Below are 25015 nucleotides of genomic sequence, written 5' to 3'. Positions count from 1 at the left end.
AGAGAGACAGAGACAGAGAATTTCTAATTCTGCTCTCTTATGTTATGAGGAAATCTAGTCCTTTCAGTTGGCTGCCCTTTATCTATTTGAAAATAGTTATGTTTTTCCCACCCCAAGTTTTTTTTCCAGGCTAAACATTCCCAGGAGCTTGAGATGGTTCTCATTAGATGATTTAGAGCCTGTGACCATTCTAGAGGCTGAGTCAGAGGAAGTTTACCCTATTTTTTTCCTTTTTTAAACATTTTCTTTCACAAAATTCCTGGAAAGTCACATTATTGATTACTGCAGGTGAATTGTCTTCCCAGAGAAATGTTATCACATAAGTATCTTTACTGGGATCAGGGGAGATTTCCTAAAAACATTATCTTCATATTGTCTGCCTGTCTGTCTGTCTGTCTGTCTGTCTTTCTCTCTGTGTCTTTCTGTCTTTCTCTCTGTCTCTTCCTCCCTTGCTCTCTCTCTCTCTCTCTCTCTCTCTCTCTCTCTCTCCTTTCTTCACACTCCCTCTTTCTCCCCCTTTTCCCGTCAACCCTCCCCTTTGACTTAGATGTTTATGAAAATGATTTGGAAAGCTTACAAATGTAAAATATGATTGTATTTCTTTTTTTATACTTTCATTCCTCTTTCCTTGTGATTTTCTGACCTCTACCTTTTTATTTTCTTGCAACAAAAGCTTTTGTATATCTTTGCTGTGAGGTTACAGTATTTCTCTTGTGTAATATGCTAGTGACCTTGAAGGTTATAACTCCATTGTTGTAATTTTGGAGTTCTGAGGATGAGTGTAGGAATGTAATAATACACAATTTTTCAGTAAATCAATTTGGCTCTCAGGCTTTTTCTGGAATGCTTGATCTTCTTTCATTCACTAGTCCATTTTCACTCTCTCACCCCATCTCTCTTTTAGCTTGCTCATTTTTTTTAAATTGAGTCAACTCATGCCATTGAGTAAACCTCTGAACTGAGAAAGGGGGGAAAGTGTGAAGTTGAAGAAACAAACAACATCCTTTTTATCAGGATCAGATAATGCTTTGGGGTCTGAACTTAGTAACAAAAACCATCCAGAAGAAGATGGCACATTCTCTTGCCCCATCTCCTTATAAAATGTGGTGATTTGCTTTTCCTGATTTAATACTTCACTTATTTTTACTTCTATAAATGAGAATACATATATATATGTGTGTGTGTATGTATACATATACATGTTATATATGCATATATATATCACATAGCATAGCTCATCTCATTTCATATTTACTACCACAAACATCACCACCATTGGAAAACATGGAAAAACATATGTTGCCTTCCAAAGTAGAGCTTTCTTTTTCTCTGCTCCCAGTGAATAGTGAGTTGTGGCAGTCAATTATCCTACAAAATTTAAAATCAAGGACAAAAAGAAGAACCAGCTTTTTAAGGAAAAAGATTAAGGAAAGAAGGTCCCACTTAAGTTTTATTGACCTATGAAATTTGTTTCCTAAAGGAGAAGGAAGCTTGCTTCATCTTTCTCTGCTGGCTACAGTGAGAACAGCTATTTGAGATCTGTCACAAACTAACTTGGGGGCACTTAACTTAATCTCTTCATAAAATATGTGAGACATCTTCTGTAAAATGGGAATCACTATTGCCTGTTTCCCTGCTTCACAAATTGGTTGTGGAGAAAATCAAGTAATTAGTATTAAAATGGTACATAAGAATTGTTATATACACGGCAACAACAAGACTACAGAAGACTACAGAATGATCAATTCTGATAGACGTGGCTCTCTTCAACAATGAGATGATTCAAATCAGTCCCAATTGTTCAGTGATGAATAGAGCCATCTACACCCAAAGAGAAGCCTATGGGAATTGAGTGTGGATTACAACATAACATTCTCGTTCTCTGTTGTTGTTTGCTTGCATTTTGTTTTCTTTCTCAGTTTTTTTTTCCATCTTGATGAAATTTTTCTGTGCGGAAAGAAAACATATTTAACATATATTGGACTACCTGCTATCTAGGGGAGAAGGGTGGGAGGAAGGAGGGCAACATTTTGAAAAGAAGGTTTTGCAAGCGTCAATGTTGAAAACTTACCTATGTATGTTTTGTAAATAAAAAGTTTTAATATTTTTTTAAAATTAAAAAAAAAAGTTGTTATATAAATGCAGAGTGCCTGATGATTCTTCATGACCCTGGGGACCATTATATGCCAATACTATTGATAAGGTTTTCTTGGCAAATATGCTGGAGTACTTTGCCATGTCCTCCTTCAATGAAGAAAGGTCATTATTTGCATATAAGGCAATTTATGGATCAAAGGAGGAGACAGATCATGTCCCAAATAACTTAGCTAAATGATGTTGGTCTTTGGGTCTGGAGCTTATAGTATCTTAGGTATTGGAAAATACCAATGTGGAATTTCCCTTTTCCACAGCAAGACCAGCAAGTTGTATTAATTTAAAAGTATGAGAGAATTGCCTTGGTGCTCAAAAGTTAAATCATTTGCTCTTGGTCACAAAGTTAGTATATGTCAGAGGCTGAACCTAAAACCTGGGCTTCCTTTCTTGAAGGCTAGCCCTTTATCTCCTATGTTATGCTCCCTTTGAATTATAGCTTACTAAATGAAGGATACTGTGAAGACTTGTGTACTTCTTTAATATAGCCAACTAGAGTCTAAGCTTGTTAGCACGATCCAAACTTAGAACTGGTTGAGTTGAAAGGAGTGACCATTTCTTCATCATCTACCCTATTTCTATCATGCTTAAACTAAATTCAGGGATGCTTTACAAATGCATGACTCATAAGTTAAGCAGATAGGCGCGTACGTTGAGACTGGTCCAGTTCCTTTGGTGGGTACACCATTATGCCTTATGTATTTATCAGTCATTTTGACTCTTTCTGTCAAAATGTTCCCTGATTCTCCCCACTACCCACTACCAACCACCCCCATCTTCATGTAGAAATAGACCTAGTCTGACTAGCCTGTAAAAATAGGATATTTTGCCAGTTTCTTTTTAAAAATTTTTTTATTTTTTATTTTCAAAACATATGCACGGATAATTTTTCAACATTGACCCTTGTATAGCCTTGTATTCCAGATTTTCCCCTCCTTCCCTCCATCCCCTTCCCTAGATGGCAAGCAATCCAATATATGCTATAGATGTTAAAATATATATTAAATACAATATATGTAGACATATTTATACAATTATCTCACTACATAAAAATCGGAGTAAGAAAAAATGCAAGCAAACAACAAGAGAGAGTGAGAATGCTATGCTATGATCCACACTCAATTCCCACAGTCCTCTTTCTGGGTATAGATGGCTCTCTTCATCACAAGATCATTGGAACTGTATTTGCCATTTTCATATTAATGTATAGGGAATAGAATTTGTAACAAAGTGGGTACAAAAACTTAAACTCTGTATCTTCTGGAATAATCTAATCTGACCCTTTTCTTCTTATGGAAAATTATTTTTTTTAAACCACAGAAGCACCTGAGCCTGACGCCTAAAATGAACTGGTATGATCCCACCCAAAATGTACCTAACAGTATGGCATATTTCTGACTATTAGACCCCGGAGATGAAACAGTAATAGAAAATAGATCTTTCAGATTGCTTCTTAAGCCTTCGCATAAAAAAAATTACATAAATAGTATAAATGATAATAAACCAGGGCAGGTTTTTGTGCTGGAGTAGCTCTGCTAAGAAGCAAAGGCCCCAGGGCATTGCTCCATAGCAGTGTCAGTATCCTGCCAAGCAAACCTTTTTTTCCCCTGTTATTTCAGTCCTTGAGGATCTCACTTACATCCTAAATGCATCTCTAGGGCTGCCTCCCCCTGTCATTAGCTGTAATGAGGAAGAAATTCATATCCCTATAGAGGAAATGTATTGTGCTATAATGGCACCTAGGGCTGACTCCATTTGAAGGAAGACAAAGTCGCTTTATAAGCTAATGATTTGCAGCTATGTTACACACAGATCAGACCAGAGGCAAGTTTTACCAAACAAGCCAGCACTTTCCCTTGCTCTATTGCATTTCCAGGCTGGGCATTAATTGTTTTGCCCCAAGTGCCCTGTCAGCTTGTCCCCTCTAGCATTCAGTCTAGACCCAATATCTGTCTGGCCTGGCATCTCACGGCTTTTTCAATTGAAAGTGATAGACGCCACATACTTTCCTGGCTTTCTGATCACACTTCTGCCTTCTCTGTTTCACTCAGTGACATTTTCATCTTTGCTCTTTTCTTTCTCTCTTTTCCTCTTCCAAAAGAATGTCAGGTTTTTGTGGGCAGAGACCCTTTCATTTGTTTCTGTATTCCAAATATTTACGTGTTTTAGGCACCTAATAACCCACTGCCAATTGAATTACGTGGCATTTTTGGTGGACTTTGCTAAAGGTTGTGAGTGATTTCATTTGTTTTAAGCTCAATTTGGGTGTGTGTGGCCCTATATTCTGTTCTCTTCTGTGCTCTGTACACAAGGGCAAGCATTTAAAGCTCACTAACATAAGTAAGGAGGGGTTTAATTTTACTGAACTTTGATGCACATGTCACATAAATCCTGCTCAGCTTAGTATTGAATTTTTCCTTATCTTTTTCTATATCAAAGCTATACCTTTTCTCACTTTTTAAAAAATCATAACCCTTTTTGCGTATATTCAAAAGAATGAATGGAAGCTTGTAATTTGTAAACTTATTTGTAAAAGACTTGTAAAAACAAAAGTCATCAGTAAAGTGTATTTCTCCTTCCCACCCAGCAAATGACAGAGAAACAATGACAGAAAAACAAATTACAAGGTTATTTCCTCCCTGTACACACAAGTCTTATATTCTCCTGGGATATATGCAGGGAACATTTATGATCAGAGAACATGCAAGGGGAAATAATACATAGACAAGTCATGTGTGTAATACACCTATAATGCTATAAAATCACCAACATCTTTAACTGTTTCATTTCAATTCATATTCTTTAAGCTTTCATTTTGCCTCCCTTTTCCCTTATAATTCTGATAAATTAATATTATGCTATTATATTGGTAACTAGTTATTAATTTGTGATCTACCGTTTTCCTTTTGTTAAGATCCACTTCCTGAAAGTCCTTCAGTCTCTGAAGGGTATGGCTAAGAAAAATAATTGTTCCTAACTCCCAAGTGCTCCTTAGCTAGATTGGAAATTGCTCCACTCAACTGGGAAACCTAAATTTCTGTTTTAAGTATAAACAGTGTACTGTCTACTCAAGTCTTTGCCTAGAATAGGAGCCCTCTGTCCTTGATCCACTTCATTAGAGTTTAGGGCAACCAGCTCTTGAAAGAGAAAATTAGCTACAAAGGTCCAGATGCCTGCCTAGAGGCTGCTGAAGCTCAATCTAGCCGTGTTCTCAGCAGGAGGAGCTGAAGACTTTTAGCTCACCTCCTCATTAAATGTCCACCAATCAAAGTTGAGTTTCCCTTGTCTGGGGAGTTCCTTGTTAGAGAGTACACTTCTGATTTAAGTTTTTGAGTCTCCTTTGAGATCTGTGGTTACTGAAAGAAACCACTGAACAACAACTATTGTTTATTAGCTTATTAATTACTTAGACACTGTCTCTTAGGGATTTTCATTTATGACAATAACTTACATTTATGTGGTACTTATTAATTCATATATGCTCCTCTCAGATATTCTCTATTTTTCAGGAGTGAAATCTTAGATAACAAAGAGCCTTCCCTAAGACCACATAGCTAGTTTGTAAAAGAGCCAAGACTAGGACTCAGGTCTCTTTCTGTTACTCATGTTTCTCTACTTTACTGTTGCTATACTGTAATCAGATCTGACTTAAATCCCCATATGGGTACAATTCTTGGTTATGAGATGTCCAAGGTACTTTACAAGGATGAAGTTTGTTATCTTTGGAGGACCTCTGTTATAAAATGGTAACTCGTTCTTGGGCATACTTAACAACATAGCATGTCATAGCGTGTAAAGCTCTTAAGATACATAGAAGAATGACAGAATTTTGTAGTGAGAATATACTTCAGTGGCCATTTGGTCCAAGCCATACCTGAGAAAGAACCCCTGCTGCAACATATAAAACAAGTATTCATCCATCTTCTCTGCTTGGAAATGTACCTCCTGAGGAGAATCTCCTTACCTCTGTTTTTGGACAACTGTAATTGCTAGGAAGCTATTCCTTCCATTAAGCCCAAGTGTATCGTCCTGCTGCTCCTAGTTCTTTTTATGGTGGTGGACTAGGGAAAAGGAAGGGAGGGAACAAAAGAAGGATGAAGCTAGGGACAGTTTTTCCTGGTGACAGCATTTCCAGTACTAATACGTAGCTGTGTCTCTCCCATGAGCTTTTTTTTTTGTAGAACTCAGCTTTTTAAAACTGTGGTCATGACCCCCATATGGGGTCTCATAAACTGAACCGTGGGAGTTGGGAAATTATGATTTATTATCAGTAAATATTTGATTTGTATACCTATTTTATACACCTGTAAAGTTCCAGGGTCATGTAAAAATTTCTTGGGCAAAAGGGCTCACAAGTGGAAAAAGTTTAAGAAGTGCTGCTCTAGGCTAAAAAACCCTGTTCCATCAACTCTAATATTCCATATGTTAAAGGCACACAACTTTGAACAATCCTGTTTGTCTTTCTTTGAATATTCTGACTTAGCAGCATCATTTAGCATTTCTAAAACTGTCATTCCCCCAAATTGAAAACGGTCTTCCAAATGTTTTCTGACCCAGGTAAGAGTGCAAAAAAGCTATCACTTCTTGGCTTTGGAAACTGGGCCTCTTAAAGTCATTTTCTGGGCTGCCTCAATAATATATTGCTGATCCAAATAAGAGTCCACTGAAAAGTCTTATAACTGCTTCAGACAAACTATTGTCTAATCCTTCCTTCTCCTTTTTGTAATTGGGAAGTTGATTTTTTAAAACTCAGGTATAAGACCTGATATATATCCATAAAGAATTTTGTTTTATAAGAGTCAGCTTATTGGTCTAGCCTGTCAAAATCTTTTTGGATCTTGACTCCATCCTCTCTTGTATTAAATGGTACCTTCCAACTTTGTGTCATCTGCTAATGTGATAAGCATGTTTGTCTTTATTAAGTAATTGGTAAAAAAAAAAAAAAAATTAGTTAACAGTACAGGGGCCCTTTATTGGTCTCTAACCCATTGACCTGTTTTTGATAAAGCCAGTGCTGGTTCTTTGTCATCACTATTTCCTTTTTGAGAAATTCACTAGTTCTCCTTAATGAGCAACTTTGGAATTTTACCAACTCATGGGCCTGTAGTTATATCTATATGCTTTACTGTACATGGGTTCTGGAGATTTTGGAGTCAAGAATTTGGGCTCTACTGCCAGTTTTACTTCCCTGACCCACTCTGGAATTTTCAGGTAAATTTCTTAATCCTCTTTTTGTTAGTTTCCTTATTTCTAAGCTGAGATCTTTGGATTAGCTAATTTTTAAATTTTGATTCAACTCATAGATTCTTAGTCTTAATGTTAATATTCAAATACACAAATAATCATCATATTGATTATTGTTAATAACATTACATAATATTTACAGTAATGTCTACCAAATTCCTTATGTCTAAATTGAAAACTTCCAACTAGTTTCCTAGGTTTGATTCAACTCATGGTTTCAAAGTTTTTAATGTTAATATGCAAACACAAAGACATAATTACCATAATGATTGTATAATGACAAAATATTTAAGTTATACGAAAACTTATTTTTATTGTTACATGTGATTTAGAATGATACATAATAAATTATATTATTTGTTATGTCCTATGATGTGTGCTTTATAATATAATATTTGTTATTAAAAGCATAAGTAATCTGTGATCCCATTATAAATAATTCTGTCTACAATAAAGATATTAATCATGTTAATGTAATCAATGAATCAGGTATTTATCATGTTCCTAAACAGTGTTTGGCATTGTGCTAGAACAAAAATGAATACAGAAGAACTTAGATTTTTCATTTTGGGAAACTATATACAAATGTATATAATAGATATGAATATATATGTATACATGTGGTCATTTTGAAAGGAAAGGCACTATGTGCAAATTTATTATCAAGTAATGATGATACATTTAAATGACATCAACTAGCTGAATGACTGGTCTCAAAAAGTAGTTAGTCATTAATCAGCCAATGTCAGCTTGGCAAGGTCTGTAGTGGAGTGGGCTGGAGACCGATAAAGGCCCCTGTACTACTGACTATTCTTTGCCAAGGATTATTATTCTCTCTTGTCTTTTTTTTTTTTTTTTTTTTTTTTGAACTTCTCAGCTTCAGTAGAGTAGAGGAAAAAAAATCTTAGGTTCCCCTAGATAATGAATGGTTCAGGGGAAGCTATTGAAAAAAGACAAAGTGGTTGGTGGGGGAAGGACAGGAAATGCAGAGGGAATATTGGGAGAGCTGCACATGGGACAGAAATATGTGTCACTTAACTACAGCATAGACACTGGGCAGGGAGGAGAGGAGGAATAAAGCATCCTGCTAAACTGTGGCGAGAGAGTGCATTTCATGGATGGGAATAAGGAGTTTAATCTTAACAGAATGGGTCATAAAATATGTTGTCAGACAGTGAGCACTGTGGAATGGAGGAGTCAAAGCAACTATAAGTGCATGCATGAATCAGATGGATCTTTGCTATAGATCCCTAATTCCATGTTTATTTTGGTGTTTTTATCCAGTTTTTTTTTTTAATTAACTCTTTTAGTCTCTCAATCACATATGCTGAGGACAGAAAGATCATTGGGTTGTAAAAAGAAGAGTGATGCTTTCTCCAGTAGGAAGATGCACTTGCCCTCTGCAGTAGTGTGAAGCTTGGTTTAGAGCTGGCTAGCCATTTTGGACATTGGGTTCCTTTGCTTTCTCTTGCCCCAGAAACCCATCTGTCCTGATGTGGGGAAAGGGAGAGGACCTACAGGGCACCAGCCTGGGATCCAGGGCAGAGGCACTGTTAATATCACTGAGTGGTGCTGCAGGGAGAGAGCGGCCTCTGACCACTGCTGCTGATTCCCCCTGGGAGCTTCAGAAAAGGACTAAACCTTCTTGAGCCATATTCCCTCATTTGTAGATGTCACTGAAGGTTCTTTCTAGTTTTTTGGTCTGTGATTTTAGGGTTACAATTATAATGAAATTATCTTATGACCTGATAATTCAAACTCCTGGATTTTATGAGATTTTTAAACATAATACTTGGGAAGTAAAATACTCTTGAATAGTTGAATATCTGCTGAAGGCCTTATGTTGTTTTGACAGATTATTCATTCAGTTATTTAAAATGTAGGCCTAAAGTAGATTTTAACTTTTAAAATCATTTTTCATTTTACTACATAGTGTTGGTATCTCAGTTTATAAAACAGGTTTCATCTGAAGGGAAGTTGTTGAAGGTGATTCTACAACTGGAACTTGTCACAAATTTGGGTGGATCTTTTCTTCACATCTGCTTTCTCCTTATAAATTATGGTTTGGCACATGGTAGATATGAGCAGGCTATAACAGATTAAAATAAGAAATTATGCAACAGAAATTATGTAATTGCTGTTATCCAAGAATCATATGGCCAGGAAAAAAGATAGGCTGGTCACTTAGCTAGATCTAGTCAGAGATTAATGGATGGATAATCCATACAGTCCATTGCCTATACTATATACTTGGAAATTGAGGAATGCAAATAGTTAGGCCTTCTGTGTGAATTTATCAAAGATTAGACATATGTGATTGATTGTAGTTTGAATTACTGGAAAGAATTATATGAGAGACAGTAGATTATTTAAAATACTGTATTTTTAGAATATAGATATCAAAAATATATGTAATTTAGTTTTATTTTTCTTTGTATATTTTTAGTCTTTTAAACTTATGGCAAGTTATATTTGTTATTCTTAGGGAAATCCATCTGTGCTGCTTATGGTACTTAGTCATGTTAAGATTCTTTTATGTTCTCTTCCAATCTTACTCTGGGACATATATATATATATATATATATGTAAATATTCTGAAGCTATAGCCAGCATTCTTAGCTCAGTTGCTTGGCAAGCAAAATGCTATATTTATTAAATTGGTAATTATGATGTTATAAGATGCACATATACAAAAAGATATGTTATGTTTGCATATACATATAAAAATTCCCATTTATTTAGGATGTTTCAGTAATTAAATATTTTGGTAAAACAAAAATGAGATAATCTGGTTAACTGAGATTATATATATATATCTACTTATTATATATATATATATATATATATATATATATAATAAGTAGATATATGTATGATAAAATAATTTTATTGTATATATATGTATATATGTTTATATATTGATGTGTTATATGCCCATGAGTTCATTCATATATATATATGTGTATACATTCAAAGTCATACAATACATATTTAGATATGCACACATACCAGTCATGTATTGTAAATTTTCAAAGAATCAGAATACAGGAGATAAAGACTTAACTTAAAAAAATATCCTGAGGGTGATATAATACTTTTTACTGATTTCACAGTCAGGCAGTGACTTGCGGTCATCTCTTTAATATCAGTTTGCCATTGGACCAGATCATAAATTTGAGTGATATAGGAAATCTAAATTATGATGACAGTGTGACTCACTCTGTGAAGTGTGTGTGTGTTTGTGTTTTAAAAGAGTTCTTGGTAATCAGTTTATTTGCTTTGTTATTTGTATATTTCATAAAAGCAGAATGTGGAAGAATTTGTTTCTCTACATCTTCCCTTCCTCCTTCAATCAAGATTGCTAGTTCCTGGAAGTTATCATTTCCTTGGATTTCAGATAAAATGGTTTTTATTAAGTATGAATCATGATATTGAAGAAATTGCCAAAAACTCTTAAATTCTGCTTAATGTAACAAATTGCATTATAATTCATGATTAAGAAACTTCAAATGTGAAATAATTTGAAAGCTTATCTAGTTAAGTCACCTATTCCCTTGACATTAGTACTTTGTGAATCAGAATTAGAACTGGAAGATCCATACTAATAGCATGGAAGAACTCAAACAGCCAGGCAGCTTTCCTACATGGAGTCTTGGGTATTTTTTTTTTTTGAGGGGGGGGATATTTGGCCCTTTGTGCAGCCCTGTCTGCTTGGGTGACATTCCTGTTATTTAGCTAATTGAGATAGTTCTATAATCTGTGGAGAGGGGAAAAAAATTAGGCTGATGAATGAAAAGGGCAAGAGGCCTTTTCTTTAGTCTCCCTTTCTCCTAGAGCCTTGTCCACACTGTCACCTTGAGGGGAATGTTCCCTAAGAGGAAACAGAAATCATTTATTGTCAATTTTGCTCCATTGTTGACAAAACTGCAAAAATAATTCCCTCTAAAAAAATTAAAGCACAGTTGAATAATTTTTGAATGTTTAAAACATAGAAATATGTACCTATCTATACCAATATATATATATATATATATAAACTGGTTATTAGTATCTTAATATACAGTATATAGAATATATAATATATTCTTTATATTGCTTAAAGTAAAATTTACCTTTCTTAGTTTTCATCAGGATATTTGGTGCCTGACTTTACAGACTACCACCCTAATCACTACCATTTGAAGCTTCAAAGGAATTTTTACCAATTTTAGTCTCTAAAATACCATAGCCACTTAACAAAATGAGAGAACCATTTGTACATATTTAGATTTTCCTAATGAGACTGTTAGAGTTTAATTCTGTCAACCTGGAAATGTCACATAAAAGTTGACATTTAAGTTGTAACTTGGACTTGATCTATTCTCCTTCTGTTCTTTCCTTAAACAGCCACAGAAAAGTGGGAGCTTACGTAGTAGTCATGGGCCCACGTACAAACAATGCCTTTTAGATTTCCTGATTTGCTATTGGATTGTGGCTAACTGTGTGATATAGAGGACAGAAGTCCTGATTTCAAGAAAACCAAGGGTACTGCTTGGATTTCAAATATATGGAATTTATGATGTATGAAACACATGATCATGGTATTAAGCAAATTACTCAAAACCCTAATGTGACAAGTTTCATTAAACATGATTTGTTTATAATTAACTATTAAGAGGATACTTAACCTTTTGGCTTCTATTTCCTTTGGTAGTATGAGAATAATACCTATTTCACAAGGCCATTGTGAGATTCAAGTTAGATAATGGATGTAAATGTGTAACGATTTTAAAAAATCGTTGTAATAACCAGTATTTCAGACTTAGTAATGTTTTGGTAATACAGCAATATAGCCTTCTTAATAACAACATATATAAAATAATTATTTTGCAGACTCAGGGTTCCCTCAATTATCCCAGTTTGGGGGGGGGTAAATTTTAAGGGAAGAAAATGCTTCTTCTTCAGTTGTCAAAGGCCTTAAATGTTTGTAAGTTTTATAATTTTTAATACAGGAAACCTTATTATTAGGGTAATGAATGAAGCAACTGGTTCTGTCTAGGACTTAAAAGTCCCTTTAAAGTCCACCAGACAAGATTGATTATGTATGGTTGTTTGGGATATGAAGAAGTCAGTCACTGCTTTCAAGCTTCTTTGGAATAATTTCATTTTCTAGGGAACCAAATTTTGCTGTCAATATGAACACAAAACCAATTGGAACTTTGGAAATTTGACTGCTATCTAGAGAATCTAATTATTTTTAAAAGATCCATTTTAGAATCAGAATTACACAAATACTATCCATTGATCATAATACCCAGGCAGAATGTCAAAAATGCACTTAATTTTAATTTAGATATCCCTTATTTGTAACTTACATTATTTTCCCTTTACCAGTCCTTGTCATTTATAACTTTTCTCAGTTTTAAATTTCACCAGTGAGATCAATACTTCTTAAAAATGTGAAATACCATATTGGTCCTCAAAATATATATTGGTTAAAAGTAAGATATAATCTATAATTATTCTCCTAGTAAAAGGAATGACATCAAAATTGGTAAAGACCAAAAGGAGTGATGTAAATAAGTATAATGGTTATGTGAATGGAAAGAGGTCCTTAGCCTTCCTTTCATATCATAACTTTAGGGTTGGGAATCATGTATAGGAAATGTGGGTTTAGCTGAATGTTTATTATCAAATGCTCTAAGAATCAAGTTTGTAATATAAAACAAAGCTGAAATTGCTTCTTCTAACAATATAGATCTTTCATATTCCCCAAGGCATGTTTTCCCCCCTTCCTCTCATCTTCATGATACACTCACTGTATTCCTTTTTTCTCCATCCCAAATGTCCTCAGCCGTCCATTATAATATGTTGCAGGGATGGGGTGAGATAACAATTCTGTGTTAGAAAGTTAGTCATGAGCCCTTACTTGCCCCCAGCCTCCCAGACTCATCAGCTACTCCCTCTTTTCTACATTCCTGGAGGAGAGGTTTTCCTTTAAAAAAGGAAGGGAAGTGGCCACAGGCCCACCTCCCAATGCCAGCTAGATTATTGACTCATTTAACTAGAAAGATCTGGTTTTGAATTTTTCACTTCATTTGGAGACGTTATCAGTAATTAGATTTCTACACCTCAAAACCCCAGCCAAAGAGAATATGCTCTGTCGAAATAATGTAGATCTGTCTGTTCTTTCTTCCAGAGGACTCTCAACTCTGAGCAAGGATGAATACAGTTTAGCAATTCATTGGTTGTGGCCAGATTTATCATAGTGTTTTTTTGACCAGGGTCCCACAGCTCGGAAATGTTGTGTCTGAGGCCACATTTGAACTCAGATCCTCCTTACTTCAGGGCTGGGGCTGTATCCACTGGGCCACCTAGCTGCCCTGACAAATTCTTAAGAAATGGAGATTCAGAGGCCCTTATACTCCTCTGAGAGGGGCAGAGAGGCAAAGGGAGAGGAGAAACTGCAGGAATCACTGGACTTCAGACCAGGGGTGGCTGTCTTGGTGACCCACTATCCTCCACAAGTTTTCATTCCTCAGTGCTCTGGATCCCACGACTGGTGCATTTCTCCCCCACTCATACTAGTTGCCTTCCTTGTGCTGGAATGGTACCTGCATGTTTGCTCTCAGTGGATCCTCCCAGCCCTTCAACTGTTGTTCCACCACTTGGGATGGGAGAGGGTCAGTCGCAGGGTGGGCTCCCCTGGGTGTTTGGAGGTGGAATTGTGGGGTCATTTTTGCCCCAGTCAGGAGGGGTCCGTATCTTCTTAGCACTAACAAGACTTGACATATTTTGCACACAGCTAGTCTTAAGTTTTGGACTTCTTCTGGCATCTAGCTTAATCTGGCCCTGTGGCTTCATAGGAAACGATTCCCTCTTTGTATGATGTCTCTTGGCTCTGATCAGAGTTTCTGGCGTGAGAATTCTTTTTATCTTTACCTGTATTTCTTAATAAAAAATAATTAGACCCTCGTAAAAACAAACTGTAGGTAATGAGATTGTTTTCTATATTCTGTGGAGGTTTATATGCTTTGATGTGGGTCAGCTGTTCCCCAAACCTGCCTGACTCTCCCTGACTCATCTACCACTTTTTGCCAATCCTGCTCTATCCTCCTCATTTCTTGACTTCCACCAATTAACTACTTGATTTGTTTCTTTAACTACTTGACTGCCATTACAGTCAATTAAAAAATATATTTTGTGTGTATTTATTTCTCAGTGTAGACTCACATTTTTACAGTGTTTACAATTATAAAGGGGATTTAGATCATTTAGTCTGACCTTATCTGTTCAGGAACCTAAGACCTACAGAGATCATACTGATTTCTCCCACAATCATACAAGTAGTGACATCACCAGTATTTAAGTTTGGCTTTCAATGGGTAGCAGCCGATACTTGGTCCAACTGAATTTATAGGAAACCTTAACAGTTTATTCATTTTGTCTGCTTTTTGATGTATCAGTTTATAACACATTTTAAAACAGGTTTTTGCCCATCAGTTTCCATCACTTGGATCAATAACTTTACTTTTTCATCTCCTACATAGTTCTGACAAAGCTTCTTGGTCAAGGAGATGAATATTCCTTTAACATGCATCTTACATTAAATATATCTTCTAAAGACTAAAGTTAAAGGTTAAAGACCTCTAGATTTCAAATAAACCCATAAGAATAAGAGAGAGCTGGTTCGGTGGTATCTTGCTATTATAGTGACAATGTAGAACAAGGATCTTTATTGTTGGCCTTGGAAGCTTAAAATATGAGAACTCCTTATACTGGAAAACATGGCAACTCAGCTCTGATTTAGGACTCAGTAAATAAATTCCAGGGAATTGCTTGAGGAACCCTAAATTATAACCTTTCAGTAGCAAAGTGAAAAACCTATCACATCCTTTTGAATCTTGCCTCTGACCTTTCCTACCCCGGGTGACCCTGGACAAAGCACTTAATTTTGGGATTGCCTTAGTTTCCTTATCTGTAAAAAGAGATTATCAAAAAGTAGGTGTGCCTCATAGGGTTGCTGTGAAGACAACCAAATGAGATACGTAGAAAGCTCTTTACTTACCTTTAAGCACTGTATAAATGCTAGTTGTTTTCCCTGTTGAAAACACTGTTTCACTGTTGGAATCAAATCTTCCTCATCATACAATTGAATTCATGTTGTTTTGTAATGTGGTTTTTCTAATCTCTTCTTTTTTTGATGTAAAATTTGTTTTTATTTTTTTAAACTCAAGGAAGAGCACATGCTTTTTTGCTTTGGCAGATAAAACCTTTTAATCCTTTTTTCATTGGGCTTTAAAAAGCTTTCACCAGGTTTGCTATTTCTTGGTGGGTGATCATCACCAGCAAAGGTGGGTGGGTGGGGGCTCTCTGAGAAGAGTATTCAGCAGTGTGTAATTGTCCTCATTTTGTTGCCTGTTGTTTCCTAGCATCCCCCAGGACAGATGGGAAGGAAGTATAGCTCCTGTTCCACTATTTTCCTAGATGATAGCACAGTCAGTCAACCAAACCTCAAGTATACAATTAAATGGTGAGTATTCAGATCTGTGCCTTTACTTCAAATGCTACTGTACCTTAGTGATGGCTGAAAGGAAAGTGTGTGTATGTGTGCATGGGCGTACATGGGGGTGCTTGTGGGTGGGGTCGAGGAATCATCATATCGGATTGGAAAGTTGAAAAAGTGGTTATGCTTATGAAATGTACAGGACTTAAGGTCAAGGTCCTGTGGGCTGGAGATCACCTTTTAAAAAGAAGGAACAAGGGGGAAGCAGGTGGGCTTGCCCCCTGGTCAGTGCAGTGGTCCCACTCAATTTCTCATAGCTCCCATGATCTTCCTTTCATGACAAGAGCAGCGGCCACCTAACTTCTGGGTGGCCAACATGGCTCATGGGAGGTCACAAATAGTCAACACTTACTGATGGTTGCAGGTTTCTGTCTTTCACTCCCTTCTTGGACTTGCTTCCTTTTGTCTCTGTCCTTTTCTTTTTTCCCCCTTTTCATTTCTTTTCATTCTAAACTTAATATTCATCAACAATATATTCTCATAAAATTGAAAAGAATTGCACACAATTCAAAAATTTTTAAAGGGAATTATTTTCAAATATTCCTTACTTTTGTTGTTAGGTATTCAAAGTATTGACACTCATTTCCACAGCATGCTCCTTTTCCCCTACCTTTTCTTTTTAAAGGCACAGCACTCCTACCACCTTTTCTTCAGAAATGTAAGGATGTTTCAGGATGTTGAGTATTAAAAGCAAAAAAAGGAAGTGAAAAGATAAGCATGGTGGTGTGGGGAGGACGCTGAAGTGGCCATCAGCCACCCCGGCTTCTGGTCTGAGCTCTGGTGCTTGGTGGGACTGTAAGCAAGCCCCGTCACCTCAGCAAGCCTCAGCTTCCTCATCTATTAAAATAAGGGGGTTTGCTACATTTTTTCCCACCTGCATTTTTGATTTCCTTCACAAGCTAATTGTACACTATTTCAGAGTCTGATTCTTTTTATACAGCAAGATAATGTTTTGGTCATGTATACTTATTGTGTATCTAATTTATATTTTAATGTATTTAACATCTACTGGTCATCCTGCCATCTAGGGGAGGGGGTGGGGGGTAAGAGGTGAAAAATTGGAACAAGAGGTTTGGCAGTTGTTAACGCTGTAAAGTTACCCATGCATATAACCTGTAAATAAAAGGCTATTAAATTAAAAAAAAATGCCGCAAAAAAAAAAAAAAATAAGGGGGTTTGTCCTAGAGAGGGCCTTCTAGGGCTAGCATTCTGACACAGCCAGCGTGGAAGTATCAAAAACGATGAACCTGTGAATAGCCCTTCAGAGCCTACAAAATGCTTCCTTTATGACAGCTCTAGGAAGTAGGTAATACCACCCCCAATTTATAAATAAGAAACCATGCTTAGATGACATCCCTTGAAATGTGTAGACAACAGCCAGGTTCCGAAAGAAGGGCACTGAGACACAAATGTCCTCTTCTAGGACAGTGTATATTGGTATATATATAATGGGAATACACACGTAATACATGCATGAGTACACACACACATACAAACATATAATACATATTTTACATATGGTTTAGAACAATTTTTAAGTTATTCAAATTTTTAAATGAAAAAATGTTGCTTTTCGTTGAGTCATGTTCTCTAGGTTGCATTACCCCATTCTTTATGGTATCACTATCTATTATAATGGTGGCTAAAAATCCAACAAGCATGTTTGAGCTGACCTGACAGCATTCTGTTGAGTGAGGTGGAAAAGACTTCACTATTTAGATAGAGGGTCCCCCCACCCCCAGTATATGTTATCTTTGCCAAGTTATTCATGGAAATGTGTTTTTTTTTTTTTTTTTTCATTCCTTTGGTTTTATGGGCTCAGAGTTGTATTGACAGAAACCTGTGCCCATGATTCATGATGGGAAGAGAGGTATTTATGATAGTTTGGCTGCCCCTTTACGTGTGGCCTCTTCCAAATTACTTTTAAAGACCCTTGGTTCACAATTTATTGCATGGACGTAATTGCTGGAAAAAAAAAATTTTTTTTAACTAATTACTATGTGCAGAAGAAAATAAGAAGCTGGAGAGAACCATATCTTATCTCACTGGCTAATGCTTGGGAAAATCACAAAATGCAGAAGCTCCTAATTTTCCTTTAGTTCTGGGTAACAGGAAGTGATTCACAATAAAGCAGATATCATCATATCCATCTCCTACACCAGCACTAGTGGATTCATTTGTGTTAGATTATTGTCTCAAAAATCACCATCTGATGAACCTGTATGATGTGAAAGTCACACAGGCGGGTGTGTACGCACAAACGCGGACACATTAGCTTTGGACATTGTACTGTTAATATCTAAATTACCCTCCATTTATAAAGAGATCTCTGCCCCCCCCCCCCCCCCCCCCCCCCCCCCCCGATTTCATTCTCACCCTCAGCATCTCTGAAGTTACATCCTTGTTGAGTATAAAAGCCATTAGCGCCCTATATGATTAGTTCAGAAGTAGAAGTGAATAAATGGAAAAGCCTACCTTAGAGGAACTGACCTGAATGGTAGGCTCCCACCTATCTCCTGACCTAAATGCTAGTCCCTACATTGCTAGAGATATTTTCATTTCTCTTTTTAAATACTGTTTGAAATTGCACTTGGTAGTGGTTCAGGTGGACTATCAATCATTGACACATTAGTGTGGGCTAACTAGTTCAATTAGGTTATTTTCTCTTAATACTTGAGATAACCATTGTTTTGAAGGAAGACTAGTTTTGATTAGAAAGAGGAGGATAAGTAATTTGGTATCGTGGTACTCTGGTCTCAGAGTGCTTACACTTGAGCCAACATGTGGTGGCTAATGGAGAGCTCTGGAGAAAAGTCCCAGGAGGTAGCAGAGGGATAGGGAAATACGGAGGATTCTAAGACCAACCAGTCTGTTACAAAATTTTCCTCACTTCCAGGCTTTTGTACTCTAAAAAGCTTAAGGAAATTATTTTTTTTCCTTTTGTTTCTCTTCTTTGCTTAATATAATACATGACTCCTGATCTTAGAACCCCAAAGTCATATTGGAATTATATTGATCTAAACCCATTTGTATAATTCTGAGCTTGTGAACTCCTTTTTTTTCAAAAATGCTTTTAAAGATTCTAAAAGTAGATGGGGTATTGATTTTCTTATTATTCCGAGATGCTTTAGAGCTCCCCTTTCTTTGAGCTGTTAGAACTAGACAAAATGATTCCCTGGAATGAAATTTTATTCATTATTCATATTTTATCTGGTATTCATTCGTAAAGAAAGTTAGCCCAAAACCGAAGGTATATCGAATTAGCAGCATACCTCAGATCACTAGACATGCACTGATTAAGAGGAAATTAGGAGTACAGGATTAATTCCATACTTCTAAATTTGATGTCCTGAAGGGCAGCTTACTATGATGACTCATAGAATGTTTCCCGATTTTGCTGACAAACTGAAATATTTATCTGGATGGACCCTGGCACAAACCCAATGTGCCATTTCTCTTAAGTTCACACAAAATCAAAACAGACTAGTTGATCTGTGTAGATTATCCTCAGATCAAAATAAAAAAGGGGAAAAAAGGCATTTTCTCACCCACCACCGATTTTGAGATTTTCCTACCAAGATAGATACAAATTATATATTTAATAGCGTTTTAGCAACTGAATGAAGAAGAGAAAGTAGTTGCTTTAAAAACTAATAAACAATTTAAGTAATGTAATACAATTATAAAGTTTCCTGGCAGTTTAATAGTTTAAAAAATCCTTATAGGCATTTTGCTGTGGCATTTGAAGGGACTTTTAAATATACAAATGCCTATGTTTTAATGCAATCTTAGCATTGATGGATGGAAGGCAGCACCTAGAGGTCTAGGTCCTTCATTTTACTGATGAGAAAACTGAGGTTGAAAGAGGCAAAGTGACTTGAGTACAATCAATGTTATAGTAAGTATATTATAAGTATATAAGTATATTGACACTCAGGATGCCACAGCCTGTGCCCTTTCTGCCACACCAAAGTCTGACAAGATCTGGCATTTGCAGTGATTTCTTTATAAACATTAAGGGACAAATTCTAGTTTTGCAGAAAAGGATGATGTAAAAATAGCAGCACTGGTCAGGAAAGAGAGGCAGAGTTATAGGTTTTTTAAAACTACATTTTCTAGATCTGATTTCTAAAAGGGGAAATGGTATGCAAATGTAGACATTTATAATCAGATGGTGTTTCTATGTTAAGTTCCTAATTTTAAAAAATAAAACATTAACTCTTGTGTTTTGCTTTACAGTGTAGCGCTTGCAATATATTATCACATAAAAAACAGGTATGTGGATTATGTATTTTTTTCCCAAGATATTAAAGTATAATTTTTGTTCTTTTCCTTTAGATTATAGGACTTGTACTTTAAAATCACACTTTGCTAAAACTTGTAAATTGTTATATTTGCTTGTACCCTCTCAGTACTTATGCAGATCCTTCATAATATACAACTCCCCTTAAACTGGGTGGAGTCCTAATAAAAAAAAGAGATGATATGCTAAAATAAAGCCCACTAATTACTCCCACATGTCTGCAGGGTGACCAGCTTTTTTAGATCACAGTGAATATCTATGATTATTCCCATTACCTGGAATTAAAAATTCTCAGACTATGGAAATTCATAAAGAAATTTCAGTAGGTATTTTTCAGTAACAGGAAAACATACCTTTTTTTTTTTTTGTATTTTGAGTACAGTTTTACATAAAGTCAAAAATAGTTTATTCTGGGGGATACCCCAGATTTGAAAGTTGATTATGAGAGACTTCCAATACATTGAAGTATTCTGTTTTGTAATCATGAACCATGCATAGATCACATGGAACTGGAAAATGCATGATTTTTAAAATTTGCAAAATATAGGACTTGGTAGTTTTGTCTCATGAAACAGAATAAAACATGTAAATCAAAACCTTGTCTCATATCTTATTTCTGTAATTCTTACCAAATTTCCTAATCTTAACCAGATTTGCCATGTAAATCCAAAAGGACAGTGTAGCCTTTTTGATGACCTTCAGGTGCTCCTAAAGTGACATTTAGCCATGTTTCCCAGCATTTTTTGTGGACTTTGTAGTAACATGCTCCATTACAGTTTAGCAGTGGATAGGCAAGGTAACAAGCATTTATTAAGCACTTTCTGTGTGACGGAGTTATTGATGAGCCAGCTGCAGTGGTGAACATCTGGGGCAGGCACCAATGAGAGAGGGGAGATGATATTCCCACATGTGATTAATCTCAAGTATTATAAGTTGTAGGTCTCTTTGGGGAAGAGGTGGCCTCTCTTCCTGACCCAGTTTCTGCTTTATAAATTATGCTGGCTGAAAACTTGGAGCCTGTGACAGGTCTATTTGCTTGATAGGGAGAATGCTATTCAAGTAGAATATATATATCCATGGAAGCAGGAGAAAGGGAGCAAGAGGGGTTCAGTGTTTATGAGCTTTAGGGAAGATGCATTCCCCACTCTCTCCAAGAGCCATTGCAGCTCCAGTTTCTCAAAATTCCATCCAGATTCTTTTAGGGACTCCCTGCATTTTCAGTGCTATGAACCTCTGGTCACTTTGTACCTTTTTTTGTGTGTGGGAAGGTTCCTGGTTGTTGGAGTATCTGGATGGATATTTAAATTTTTTTTCATTTTTCAGGGAAAAAGAAAATTCAATGATGTCAACCAGATACCACTCAGAAAAGAAATTTAGGGACATTGTTAAAACATTGTGTGTTAAAAATTTTATTGGTGTTGCAGAAAAAGGGGGCTCTTTATTCCCTTTAGATGTCTGCCTCAGTCGTGCTGATTCTTACCTGAAACTTTAAAACATCAGCTTGTAGTTACTTGTGTTCACAGTGGAAAAGGCAAAGTGAGTAATAATTGACCCTCTTTGAAAAATAATGTAGGGGCATCTAGGTGACATAGTGAATAAAGCACTGACTCTAGAGTCAGGAGAACCTGAATTCAAGTCTGGCCTCAGGCATTTGATACATACCAGCTGGGTGATCCAGAACAAGTCACTTACCCCCAGTCACCTCACCTAAAAATAAATAAATAAAGATAAAAAGACAGAAAGAAACATGATTGGAGTTATACCTGCATCAGAATCACTTGAGTGATTCCTCTACTGGATTGTAAACTCCTTGAGGAGAGCAGGGCTATCTATAAATTTTGTTGTGTGTACATGTTAGACATTTAATAAATGCTTAATAGTAATGAAGCATTCATATATAAGTACTTCAATGTTTGAAAAATGATTTACATACTTTTTTTAGTAATTCCTTAGGAATTTTAGTTTTGTAAATTTGGGTTTTACATTTGAATGATTGTTTTGTCAACTTCTTTCCTCTTTTATCATTTAGTCAAATATTTTATAGAAAGGAAAATTTATTTTTGCCTGTAAATAGATCCAAATGGTAGGTAGAACAGTGGAAAGAATACTGGTTCTCACATCGGAGGACTTGGGTTCAGATCTCCCTTCTAATGTTAGTTACTTTGTGAGACGATCAGATTAGATCTTTTGAGATCTAGATCTGAATCTTATCCTATAACCAAATTTTTTCGAGGTTCTCTTTTTTATATAACTTTTAATGACCTGTTTTGGGATTTTCTTGACAAAGACACTGGAGTGCTTGCTTGCCATTTGCTTCTCCAGCTCATTTTACAGATAAGGGAACTGAGGCAAACAGGGTGAAGTGATTTGTGCAGTCACATGTCTAGTCAGTGTCAGAGGCTGGATTTGAGCCTGTGAATAGGAATCTTCATGACTTGAGACCCAGAGCTCTTATCCACTGTACCATCTTGCAGCCAAGTGTCTATTATATGTAAGGAATTATGATCAAGTAATCCTACCGAGACAGATGAGCTAAAAGCCAAAAAAATAACACCTGCCATCAAGGAATTTTTAGTCTCATGAATACCTTCTCTGGTTTCATTTAGCAAAATATTTTGGAAGAACAGGTAACAGAAATTCCTTTGTGCTAACTTAAGGATTCTACAGATGTACCCTACCTAACAAGATTAATTGATTAGTGAAAACATGATAGGTAAAATATTATTCATGGGGACAGTTAGTTTAGTAGGGGCAGTATCATAAAAGTTACATATAGGCTGGAACTGACTGAGTAGTGAGAGAGGTTTTATAATGTTAGATGCACCTTTATGGCAAAGTACAACTGGTTAGGGAAGTATTTTGGAGGTGTTATAGGGGTATACCTGTGTGTATTTTGTAGACTGATTGGAAGCTTAATATCTTGAAAATTTTCCAGACACTATTTTATCAATTAAATGTGTCATGTGAATAATCTTGTTCCACATAAAAAGAGACCAAGGTTAAAGTCCGAATTAATTTCACTGTATAAATTGAATGTGAAAATCACAAATTATCCTTGGGGTATTTGCTGTTTATAGTCTATGATTTCTTTCCCACCAATTAGAGTTTATCAGTTACCCTAACATATACCTTAGTCAGTGAGTGTCCTTCCTAGAGCGGCTTTGGATCTCTGAAGAGTGGAGATACTGCAGGAAGACCTTTCTTAGTATATATGCCTATGCACATGCATACACTCACACATGCAATATATGAATATATGCATATGTGTGTACATATTCTTATATGTTTATACACATATACATAGCCATATATTCACACACACACACACACACACACACACACACATATATATATATAGATAAAATATAAAAGTACATATGAATGCAAATCCATTCTCTATGTTCTAGGTACATGTTTGTATATATATATATATGTATATACACACATATATATATACACATATACACACACACACACATATATATATATATATATATATACACATATTTACAAATAGAAAACTTTGAATATATGTAGGCATGTATATACATACATATCATGTGTATTATGCACCCACAACCCCTAATAACATTCTATGAATATTCATAAAAGGATCTAAAGGAAAGTAATGGCTCAAGTTTTCTCCTTAGTACAATTTATGAATTACAACTCATTGCTTTTGCTATGCTGGATTTCTAGAATAAAAAGAATTTCACTGTGATATGAATATATAGGGGGTTATTGAATGGCAATAGATAACAGTTCTTCAAGTTACACACTTGATTATTGCCTTCTCTTCTTAAAGTACTTTCAAATTAAAATGTATTTTTTGATCATTTTCTGAATAGCACACATTCTTGTAAATAGTAAATTCTACATTCTTTTTTTTTTTCCTTCCTCAGGGATGCAGATGGAAGGATGCTCTTAGATATTTTTGATGAAAATCTTCACCCCCTTTCGGTAATCTCCTTCCCTCTCCCCTGCTTTCCTTTATGAGATAGAGTTTCATTATTTCTGTTCTTCGGGTTCAGAGGTGAGTCACCTGAAAATGATTTCCTTCTGCAGAAATCCGAAGTGCCACCAGACTACGACAAACACAACCCAGAGCAAAAGCAGATTTACCGGTTTGTTCGAACGCTGTTCAGCGCTGCCCAACTGACTGCTGAGTGCGCCATTGTCACCCTGGTGAGTACCTGTGGGCACTGACTTCCTGGTTGTGCAGATTGTCCTGGTGGAGTCTTGGCTCACTTCCTAGGGAGCTCTGCGGTCTTCCTGAGTAATGCTGGGAAATGCTACAATGAAGGCATTAGATTTAGGTGCTGGGGCCCCTTCCAGCTCTGAAACCGGAGTCCCAAGACTAGATGAAGCCTTTTCAGGAATAAGATTCCATGATTCTTGCAACACTCTGATTTCTGATGACCAAAAGGCATACACCCTGCTTTTGTAGATTATCTATCCCTCCCTCCCCTTCCTCCCTTCCTCCCTCCCTTCCTTCCTTTTCTGCCTTTTCTTCATCTGTGCATATGGACACAACTAATAATTAACTAAGCTAATAATTAACATTTATATAGCACTTATCATATGCCGGGCACTGTGCTAAGTGCTTTACAATAATTATTTCATTTGATCCCCATAACAATTCTAAGAGGTAGGTGCTCATTTTACAGATAAGAAAGCTAAGACTGATAGAGGTTGTGTGATATGTCTGAGTCACTCACGTAGCTATTAAGAGTGTGAGGCTGCATTTGAATTCTGTTCTTCTTGACTCCAAG

The 25015-nt window shown here is 36.1% G+C and overlaps 1 protein-coding gene across 9 annotated transcripts in view; it reads left to right on the top strand.

Annotated features, from left to right (window-relative positions):
* Positions 1–25015, top strand: part of CCNY (cyclin Y) — a 260199-nt gene that overhangs the window by 209995 nt on the left and 25189 nt on the right. For all 9 annotated transcript variants that reach the window (XM_012551213.3, XM_012551212.3, XM_031939652.1 and 6 more), the window contains 4 exons: positions 15807–15907; positions 20180–20215; positions 24146–24203; positions 24309–24428. In XM_012551213.3, coding sequence (XP_012406667.1) covers positions 15807–15907; positions 20180–20215; positions 24146–24203; positions 24309–24428 — 315 coding nt within the window. The remainder of the gene's footprint in view (positions 1–15806; positions 15908–20179; positions 20216–24145; positions 24204–24308; positions 24429–25015) is intronic.

Source organism: Sarcophilus harrisii, chromosome 5, assembly GCF_902635505.1.
Source record: "Sarcophilus harrisii chromosome 5, mSarHar1.11, whole genome shotgun sequence".
Lineage (NCBI taxonomy): Eukaryota > Metazoa > Chordata > Mammalia > Dasyuromorphia > Dasyuridae > Sarcophilus > Sarcophilus harrisii.
This window is presented reverse-complemented; position numbering and strand designations above follow the sequence as displayed.